This window comes from Cyprinodon tularosa, unplaced genomic scaffold, assembly GCF_016077235.1.
Source record: "Cyprinodon tularosa strain WSP-4 unplaced genomic scaffold, ASM1607723v1 ctg496, whole genome shotgun sequence".
NCBI lineage: Eukaryota > Metazoa > Chordata > Actinopteri > Cyprinodontiformes > Cyprinodontidae > Cyprinodon > Cyprinodon tularosa.
This window is the reverse complement of record NW_024039225.1, coordinates 455,254-466,555: the sequence shown is the minus strand read 5'-3', so window position 1 is coordinate 466,555 and position 11,302 is coordinate 455,254. Positions and strand designations below refer to the sequence as shown.

At 35.7% G+C, this 11,302-nt stretch overlaps 1 protein-coding gene across 3 annotated transcripts in view; it reads right to left on the bottom strand.

Annotated features, from left to right (window-relative positions):
* Positions 1 to 5,616: 5,616 nt before the first annotated feature.
* The window catches only part of ikzf2 (IKAROS family zinc finger 2), a 30,459-nt gene continuing 24,773 nt past the window's right edge, over positions 5,617 to 11,302 (bottom strand). For 2 of the 3 annotated variants that reach the window (XM_038302638.1, XM_038302637.1), the window contains exons 7-9: positions 8,957 to 9,088; positions 8,481 to 8,522; positions 5,617 to 8,085 (exon numbers count right to left, since the gene is read on the bottom strand). In XM_038302638.1, coding sequence (XP_038158566.1) covers positions 7,277 to 8,085; positions 8,481 to 8,522; positions 8,957 to 9,088 — 983 coding nt within the window. In that variant the 3' untranslated portion in view covers positions 5,617 to 7,276. The remainder of the gene's footprint in view (positions 8,086 to 8,480; positions 8,523 to 8,956; positions 9,089 to 11,302) is intronic. The other variant, XM_038302639.1, reaches the window with a different exon arrangement.

The following is an 11,302-nucleotide window of genomic DNA, read 5'->3' as shown; positions in this document are numbered from 1 at the left end:
AAGTGTGGCTGAAAAATGTAATTTTTTTTTTACTTTATTTAGTCTTCTGAAAAGCATCTTTCAAGTTGTCAAATATTTTGCACCTCACAACCCTCGTCACCAGACTTGACTGCACAACGCGGGTAAAAAGTGGAAGTTCCCTTCCTCCCCACATAACATATAGACCTCGGTCTCTGACCACAAACCAGCCCACCATTACCCATAAACCTTTGCACTGAGACACCAAGTCTCAGTTATGTGCTGCCTGCACATAGCGTTTAAAAGTTGGCCTCAGAAATCCTAACTTGGAGTATAAGGTTTTCTCTTCTGCAGCCATATATTGCTTTATAATGATTTCATAGTAGTTTTACTTATTTGCATAAGTAAATCATAATTTAAGGCACCCATGAATAAGCTCAATGCATCTGCTATAGCTGATCTCTGAATTTTTAAGTTTGTAGCAATGATCTCAGATCAGTCATCGTGCATCTTTTCCCAGATACTCCCATTACAACTGATGCAACACCTTAAAAAGCTACTGCACAGGATATCGTTTTCTACCATGCTTCAACTAGCCTTATTAACTTCTTAAAATATGGGTGTGTAACAGAAACTAACTAGGAGTGTGGGTTGTTATGCGTGTGCGCTACATGTCTTCAGTGATGTGTGTGTGTGTGTGTGTGTGTGTGCGGGTTTTGGGCCTGTCAGAACAACTACTTAGCAGGAAAAACTGGAATGGGACTAATCACCCGGCATTTGTGCAACCCTGCTGAGGATTCACACTGCATGCTGGAAAAAAAAAAAAGAGTAAAAGCTGATCCTTGCTCTCTTGGATCAAAATCCAAAGTAAAGTATGTAGTGCTTAAGGTAAACCCAACTTTTATTCTGTTTGTTTTTGTCTTGTTTTTTCGTTTTGCAAAAATGTCACTACAGAGGCTTTTTTTTTGTTTTTGTTTTTTTTACAGTTTGTATCTTCATGAATGCTGGTCAACCAGGAGGTTTAACAACCAGCCTGGATGTTTGTTTCCAGTGGCTTCTGCTGCCTCCATGGCTTTTGTTGTCTAACAGGAGTTGTAAAAAGACATGACCAGAGGAAGCCAACAGAGGAAGTCATGTCTAACCACCAATCTACTGCTGCTGATGCGCTGCTGTTTTTTAAAAGGGCCTTAAGTTTCCATCATGTAATTATTTATCATTAATAATCTTCACAACCTCAAGTTTTTCTGGGGATTTTTTTATGCATACACGATATATCTTTTCAGAGTATATCATTAGGATCAAATACTTGAAATACTTTTTATTTTGTATTTTCATTTCCATAGGATAACAGGAATTATTAAAAATGATTGCAAGTGAAACAGTATTAAAGTATTTCTTCTTCATTCATTTGCAAATCATGGAGGGCCTCTTGAACACTGTCTTGGGTGTATTTCAGTTAATGTATTTTTTAGTAAGGTCACATGTACTTCCTTGAAAAAACTGATGTTAAATGAAAAATATTTTTTACAATAAAAAGACCACAAAGCAATAGCAGGTGCATCACTCCTTTGTCGAAAGTGTGACTCAAACAGAGATAAGATTGAGATGGGAGTAAACAATCAACTGACAGGCAGGTAAATAGTGGAATCTGAAGATGAAACGATACAGTTTAGGGTCTGCTCAAGCTTTTACACCTCTCGGTTTTGCTACCGCCTTCAGGGAGCTTTGATTTTGTGTGTTGCTCTCTGGGTGAATATGTGCAAGTGCGTGTGTGTGTGACTGTGCACGACATAGATTAAAGAAGCAAGTGGGTAAAGGAGACAGCTCTGACATTTAGAAACATCAGCAGGCTCTGGCGCCCACCTGTTCATAGACAAAGACAGAAGAACAAACACCAGTCATTACATTTTAAACTGAGATAATCCTAAGATGCTTTACAGTATGGGGCTGACGTACTTGCTGGACTTAACTAAATTATTTTCAAATCGCAGATTACATTTTGTACGCTTGAACCATGCTGTATCTAAGAAACCATTAATTTCTCTGACATGTACCCATTTATACAGTAATTAAGCTGATTTTAAGAAAAAATATATATTATAAATATTTGGAAGAAAATGCAATGCTTCTAGATGCATAGATATCATAAACTATATAAATAAACAACTTACTCTATTATTTCATTTTACATCTTCACTGTAATTTTAATATTTATACTTCTTTTAGGTTTCTTTCTGTTCATATTTTTTGGCCACAAATCACTTTTCTGTAGGTAACCACCACAATATGCTCTATATTTTTATTTAGTAACACTGATTTGACAATTCAATTTAATTTGGTCATGAATTAAAGACACAATCAGCATACTTGTAAACACTAATATATTTAACTTTAAAGAAGAATAACTTTGCCATTAAAAACAAAGAAATGTGTTAAGTTTCATGGGGTACTGTTAGTTTTGTCATTACTTATTGATATAATCTTTAAGCTAGATACTTTAAGCACTTTTAGAAAAGTTAGAGCTGTTTTCCTTCACACCTGTCTATGCAGGGAAGATAATGTCTGCAGTTTGTTGTACTCTGTGTGTGTTTAGGCACTGTACATACAGCAAGTTTAATTTAGATTTATCATTTACTGTGGATTCCAAATAGCTGCAGGTTAAAGCTGCTGCTATTTGTCATACAAAAGAACAAAACACAATTAAACCAGATTAAACCAAAAAGATAATGGTCCGCTCTATGAGCACTGCTCATTTAAAAAGGTTTTGCTTTATGGTTAAATGAGGGGTTTAAATCATGGCTTTACTTCAAATTGTCAGGCTATAGGCTACAGGTTTTGATGCTTTGTGAAATAAATTTGTAAAGCACAGGAAAACAAGCAACATCAATGATGAGCGACTAACGAAATAACATTCAGGTGTTGCTATCTAACCAAAAGAACATTTGTAGGCAAATCTCGGGCTGTTTTGGGTTCAACAGATTTTAAACCAGTTAGGTAACATAAAATATTACCTTTATCAAAAAAAAAAAAATCATCTGTATCATTGAAAACTGTTGATGTAAGGAGTGTAAATCAACCTTTTCCATTTGAAGTAGTACTTATGATTAAACTGAGCTGTATAACATCAATAATTAGAGCCTCTTTATCTATCTATCTATCTATCTATCTATCTATCTATCTATCTATCTATCTATCTATCTATCTATCTATCTATCTATCTATCTATCTATCTATCTATCTATCTATCTATCTATCTATCTAGATCTCAGGTTCTTTCTATCATATAAATTGTATTTTTCTGTTTTATTGTCAGCAACAGTCATCCAGTTTGTAAAAAATAGTTCATGTAATACATTAAGCTGAGATCTTAGTTTCCCAAGTGTATTTGATGTATAAAACATCAACTATTAGATAATATAACATAAAAAAGAACTGTTCATTGATGGTAGTTAGAAGACTTTCAAATTCAACTCAATGTAGATTGCCTGATCTTGGAATTTAAAATTATGCCCAAACATAAAAAAATACTTTCAGAATCCTAAACGCTGGTGGAAATAATTTTTTTTTTTTAAACTTGTTTCCAATATGCATAAAAACATGGACTTCAAATGAATGTTATGAGCTTTAGAATGAAACAAAAATGACTTACATCTTGTTTTAAAACTCACAGTGCAAGTAAAGCAGTAAAACCATTTATTTATATGAGAGAAATCATGTCTTAAAATGTACACTGTCATTTTCACAGCTGTGTGTCTTCATATGGTCAATGTTGTAGAATAAAAATAAAGACAATGATATTAACAAAAAAAAAAAGAACAGAGAAAATACAGGTATGAACAACTTCCTTCACCACTTTCAGTGTTAAAGAGGCATCAGAGAAATCTCAGTGCATCTTTCTTGATAAATAAACTACATAAAAAATACAAGGCCTATTTAAATTCCTGAGAGCCGTTACACTAAGAGTCTTTATTAATATCAAAACTCATCATTCGGCACAAGTTCCTGAATAATTTCAATATTCAGTGCCAAGATCAGTTTTGTACACCCAGAGCCACTCCTTGTACAATTTTGTAAACATTTGCAAAACTTCAAAACCATACGTTCACAAAACTATTTGTATCAACATTTCGGCAGAAAAATAGAACATTTACCACGCTTGTTTTTAAACTTGGAAGAAAAAAAAAACACACACACAACATGTAACATTAGAATTGATCTGAATTTTCAAGTAAAGTCCCCAGTTACACAGAGGGTGAAAGAAGACTTTTTCTTTATATGGCTGCTAATATAGACAGATAGCCAGCCAGCCAGCCAGCCAACCTGTGACAGACAGAAAGACAGACAGACAGATAGAAAGACAAAAAGGAAAATGCATGCTGCAATACACTTAAAAGAATGTATTTTAAAAATAATACATATACACACAAACACACACACACACACACACACACACACATATATATATATATATATATATATATATATATATATATATATATATATATATATATATATATATATATATATATATATGTTATGATGATAGCTGCAAGGTGTAAACAATTTCCTATACCAAAACATTTGAATTATCTCCTATTTAAAGAGGCAACATATAAAAAGGAAATATGGTTGCCTTTAAGTGGATGTATAATCAAACTTAAAAAAGAGCTGTTTGAAACTAATAATGCCTTATAACTTATAGAGGTTATTACATAAAAAAAAAACAATTATAAGACATCAGAATAAACCTAAACAGAAGTTTTGTATTCATTAAGCTGCTAAAGAATGTTTAATTAAATAAGCTGCATTGTTTTCTGTTACGCCTACATCAAAGGATATTTTCTTGACAGATATATAAGTGCATGACCACAGGCTACTGTTCCTAGCACAATGCTGGGAACAATGACAGGACCAGATTTTCACATCCAAATATGATTTCCCTCAATTGAGTACAGTAACATGTTGTAGTTTGCCTTTACGTTCTTTTAATGCATGATACTAGAGGTTTATTAATGGTCATATGGAACATTTGGTACAGTCCTTGGAAGTGTCTTCTCGTGGAAATCATCCTATGTTCACTTACTGTATCCCCATTCTGACACTGTCCCTTTCTTGACCTATGCTGCTAAAGCTCCTAAGTGAATGAAAGGGAAAATAGCAAACACACAAGACAAGATTGAGTGAAGGAAACTAACATGCATTAGTGTGTACTTTCTTGTTTGCAAGATCAGGCTGAAGAAGAAAAGATAAAGAGCAGCCCCATTAGAGGCTGACAGGCCTCATAAAACCGCAGCTGAAAGCCAACGAGGCAACACTTGAGCTTCAGCATTAGTAAAATGTTTCTCTGTGATGGTGATAATGCTGAATGCTGAAAAATGCATGTATTACCTGGGCTATACAAAATATACATTTAACTGAGACCGAGTCATACAAAAAGACACTTGATCTCATTTAGTTAGGTACATTAAAAAACATTGCGGCTGTGTATTTAGATTAAATTTTTGTTCCCCTATGGCTTAAATCCGCATTTTACAACCAGATCGAGAGGTGGCGGCAGTATCTTCTTTACTAAAATGCTCACAAGGTATTTTCTGAAGACCTGGTCCACCCATTTGCTTCAAATCCATGCTTTAATCTTAGATCTTTTTGGAGCAAATCTAAGTTTTAAGTCAGTTAGGACTCTGTGCTGTACTCTTTATCCAAGGACTTATTTAACAACAAAATATTCAAGATTTTTTCTTTTAAATAAAGAATCATTCAATTCCTTAAAAGTTTAATCCGCAAAGCACTGTGATGAGATTATTAGGAAACCAGATTAAACACCTACATTTAAAACCAGTGACATCAAGTTTCATATTGTTACCGCAGTAAACAATATAAAAGACACAATTTACAACGTAGTAACTAAGAAAAAAATACGAGATGTGTTTACTTTAGAAGCGAAGAACAAAAGCTGCTCTTGACAAAATATAGGGAATGAAATTAGACTATCGGGCCATGCATCTAAGTCAAATCTTGAGCTTATTTTAATATTCTTGCAGTTTAAAAAAAATGATAATTGTATAAGGTTGTTGAATCTAAAGCTGCGCTAAAGGTGAAGAGATGAAAACAATGTAGCAAGAAGCAAGCAAATACAATTGTCTGTTTTATTTTGAATATTTTGGATGTTATTGAAAAAAAAAAAGCCTTGCAAGTTGTTTTACTTCATAGTCTGTTGTTCGTCTTAGTAGGTGCATCTCCAAAAATGTTTTCTTTTTTCATTTAAATTAACTGAACAAAACAGTCAATTTCATCATATTGTGTCAGGCCTAAAATATGGTAAATAAACCTTTTCAGAATAATTTTTGTTTTCATTTTTCTTAAGTCATGTTGCGGTGGGTCTAACATATAGGACAATGCCTTTGAGATAACCAGAAGAAACAGCACCTCCCACTGTCAGTATATGATTTATGAATGAGGCAACTGTATAAATAAAAAATAAAAAAAACGATTGTTAATCTATTGTTTAATTTTTTAAGGCCAAATGAATTTGTCTTCGTCCATTTTACCATAAAACTAGTGCTTCCATTTGAATGTATTATTTTGAATTTCAAAATAAAAAAAGAGAATTTAAAAAAATCAGTATAACCCAAATGAGAACTTTAAATTAAAACAATAGCCTTAGCGAAAATCTTTTGTATAACTTTGGAAGAATCATCTCCAAAAAATGTTTGATTGTAAAACTTGTAAAATTTAATCCAGAGGGAATGGTACTTTACCACTTTTCCAAGCAGTTTGAATTTCTATGAAAAATAATCGAACCATTTGTACCTTTTCATATATGCTTTTCCTTAAGCTCGTTAATATAACCAGTAATGCACCAGTGAGTTTGTTCTATTGTTCTTTTCTTTATACATTTTACTCACCCCTCATAGCATCTGACTTTGCCATTGTGATACTGGCTATTCATTGAAGGCTAACTCAACTCAAAATCTCCAAGAAAGACATTTCCATGTGACTGTAAAATGAGAAAAACTTCTTAAGCCCTCTAGCAGTCGCTCTAATGAACAACTGATTAGTAAAAAGAAGAAAAATAATTGAAAGTTTTTTTTTTCTTTCTAAGTTATATAAATAAGTAAAAATCATGTCTTTGGCCCATACCTTCATGTGATTGTTCAAAAGCTCCAATTTACAACCAGTAGCTTAAAAAGAAAGTCTTTGATTGTGCTACACTTGTCTACAGCGCCACTGAATTATGCCCTTTCACAGGAAAAGGATGGATGGCAGGTTGACGTTCATATCTTTCCTAAGCTTCCCGCTTGTATCTGATTAGTCCCATTTAATGAAAAGTGTGCTCCCCTCGAACTATATGCGAGGAAAACTCATAGCGGTCTTTGCTTCGGTGACCACAGATATTGCACTCCAGGGGATCCCTGTAACCGTGGCAGCCCATGTGGATGGTGTACATCACGTGATCCAGAAACAGCAGCCGACAGTGCTCACACTGAAAAGCTCGCAGCTCGTGGCCCTCCCGAGCAAACACTCGCACTCCTTCGTGGCCCACTGGCCGTTCTGTGGCAACTCGCGTCATACCCGCTCCCATACCTGCCCCACTACTGGGTGATGCATTTATAACTCGCTCTCCAGAGCCCACAGCTGGACTGGCTCGTAACCTGTGGCCCACAGGTGCATTGGGGTTAAGGTAGCCCTGCCTGTCCTGAGGACTGCTCCGAGCAGAGTCGGCTGACTCAACGCCACTGTTGCTTGCTGATTCCTCCTGTGATGGCTGAGGTGGCTTGTTCTGCCGACTTAATGAGCTGGTGCCGTTTGAAGTGGAATGGCTTGGAAACTCATGGGATTGATTTGGATGTGGTGGAAGTGTTTCACAGTTCCCTGGACGTTCTGGTTGCTGACCCACTGGCAGGACATGGTGGTAAAGGGGGTTGACAATAGGTACAACATCAGCCATAGATATAGATGGACCAGGATGGTGGAGCATAGGACGTATTCCATCTGTTCCCAAGTATGTCATGGCATTGTTAATAGCCTGGTCCATCATGTGGGGTGGTATCAATTCAGGATGATTTTCATACTTCAGGCGCATCTCATGATAGCTTATATCAGGATAGCTGTAGCGAATCTTTTCTCCTATAAAAATATAACAAAAAATGATTTAAAATGAAATACAACAACAAATAACTCAAACAAAAAAGACATAATTAAATATAATAATAAATAATTAAGGAAAATTGTTTCTTTAAATTACATTTGGGAAAGGCAGTGTTATGCAAAAACAAAAATCTGAGTATGGGGGTAATTTCCTTTCTTGGGCATAAAAACCTATACTGTGCTGCTATTTCAGCTGTTGTTTTTCACATTTTGCTCTACATGTTGCAGTCTAATTGGGTGGAAACCCCCATCCTTCTACTATTGCACTGTTTAACCCCTCCAGAACAGGGATGCGGTAAGCTGTTTTCACTTGATAAGAGCAATGTTATAAGTTACAGGTGTATCTAACCACAGAGTGAAAAACATTTCCTTGCCTTTGAGCCCTTTGCTTGCTCTGGCTTGCTCAATCTCTTCCTCTAATAATGTGGCAAATAAAAAAAAAAGAAGAGAGAAAAAAAACATCTCATAAATAGGGCAGAGTTGCTGTGTGTTATAAGGATATGATGCAACACCAAGAAGGAAGATGAAAATCTCTTTCAAAATAAATATTTGAAAAATAACGTGAAATGTTAAATAATTTAGGCAATTTATATTAAAATAAAAAGTAGTAAAAGAGATTTCAAAAGTTCCCGCAAAAAAAGCTACATTTGAAGTTTGACAGCAAGAACAACAAAAATCCCATTTAAGATCTAAGTGATAATTTTGTATTTCAACTATTAAATGCATTTGCTGAAGTGAAAAAAAAAATTAAAAATTACCACACAATGAAAAGGATAAACTTAAAATAATATTTTTTACAAAACACCATAAATTATTTTGGCGACATCTGGCCAATACAAAACATACTCACCCACAAATTTTTGAGGTGTAGTGCTCTTCCTCTTGCCAACATTAGTGGGCAGCCTTTCGATTACAGGCGGCCGATCAAAGCCTGGCATACTGCCATGCTCGGCCATGGCCCTCGCCTCTTTTGCAACTTCACCTGAGAAGGATAGGCGGAAGAGATTTTCACGTTAAGGCGTTAAAGAAAATGATGAATACATGCATTATTGTAGTCTCTATAAAATCACATACACTACATTGAAATTATAATTTTAAAAGGATTTTTTTTCTTAATATTGCAAGATTGTTTAAGTTCGAAAGATTTTGTTTTATAAGATTAATTTAATCAGATCTGAGGCATTGAAAGGAGCAATGGGCAATTATCAATTATTTTAGAAAGAAAGAACTAAAAACTAGTGATGGAATTCGATTGAATATGATATGGTGTCTCACTCATATCTTTGATTCTGTTCTTTCTAATGTTTAGAAGCCAGTCTAAGAAATACCTGCCTGTCGAGATATAACTCCCATCTCCACACTGATGAGAAAACTTATCGAAATATGAACGTAAATTGAACTTTTAAACATATTTTTCAATGCTTTCATATTTCTTATGCATGGGTGCCCTAAAATTGAGAGTTTTGGTAGACAGATAAATTCGAACAAATACGATTTTTTACTTGTATGGAGACATGTTTTAGTCGATGTGCTACAGTCAGTATCTGATGAATATATTCTCTGCTCAGTGGATAGGATTTTGCGATTTTGCTATCAACACCATTCTATATCATTTCTGACAAAACATTAAGATTATGTTTAAAAGTTTCCTTTTCGTTCATATTTCAATTAGTTTTCTCATCATTGTGTGAGACTTTAGGCGATTTTCTCTGCATTTATCTGTGCACCCAAACTCTTAAAGGGGTCATAGAATGCAAAACCGAGTTTACATTGTCATAAATGAATAATAACAGTTCAGTGGGTGAAATGGACAGACAGAGAAGTTCAAACCCCATCGACACCCTTTCTATGCAAATCTCACAATTCCAAACTTCCACCATGAATCCAAACGACGCCCAGAGTTGACGTAAACTTGGGGGTGGTGCCTTATTTGGTTCTGTCCTGTACTTTTGTCACCCCCCGAAATTTACATAGAGACCAGCCCACTGGTTCACTGGCCAAAGAACATGAATAGACATCACGAAGATGTAAGACACTAGTTTAGCTCTTTGGGTATGAAGTGTCGACTGCTGGGCCGCTGACTGGACCGGACCTCAGGCGGTGTCCAGCCAGTGTCCAGGGTACTGTTAATGGGTCGGTTTAGTCGCTCTGTCCCCCGCTGACTCCCCTACACCGTCCACTGGGGTTCCTGGACGGCTCAGTTCGAGTGTTGTCGTGTTTCGACTCCGTGCTGCACTTTAGTCGACCAAAATCCTGGACGATTTTGAAATTCCCCCGAACATTTTTTAGGTATGAAAAGTAGGACATGTCCAGGAAAAAGAGGACGTCTGGTCACCCTACACATATAAACAATTTCGATGTTTCAGTGAATGAGTGCTTGTTGCTATGATGCGTCTTTGCTCCACAGATTCGCTCGCTGTAAACCAACCAATCAATGCACAGCTCATCTAGATATTCTTGGGCATACCATAAAAGGAAGAAAACCTGTCGTTTCATTCTAGGGCTTTTAACCAGGCTTGCATTAGGGTACATAGAACAGCAGATATGTCATTTTCAGCCCAACCAATGTTACACACCCTATTCAGAGACCTTAAGGACCAGCAGCAAATACCCTACAGTATATAATCATTCTATGGCCCCTTTAATTTTAGGGCATCCATGCATAAGAAACATCAAAACATTAGGAATATGTTTAAAAGTTCCCTTTTCGTTCATATTTTAATCCATTTTCTCATCATCATGTTCAAAAGGGGAGGTCATTCTCAGCACACAGTTATTTCTCGGCACTGGCTGCATTTATACGTCCATGCATGTTGCTGCCACTTACTTATGACTTTGTCTACAGAGAGTAAAGTAGCTTAGGAGCAAAATGTTGGGAAACGCGTTCAGGGAATCAAAATGTTCACCTGAAAACAATCTTTTGCCAAAATTAAATTCTTTTGCTAACAGCATTATAGAGTTATGAGTTGGTCACTTCTTCACTAGACAAGTTCCTCCTGCAAGGTAGTTAAGATTCAGTTGTATAATTATCTTTTGCAAATATGTGCATAAGTAGCTACAGGTGGTGGTGGGGATGCAGCTAGAATTTAGGTAGGGAGAGGCGCCACTTGTTGAACGTGTTTGAGTCTACAGACAGTGCTTAACAGCCCCACCTAGAGGTGAAGTTTTGCTTATTGCTCCTTTAAGCCTTTATCTG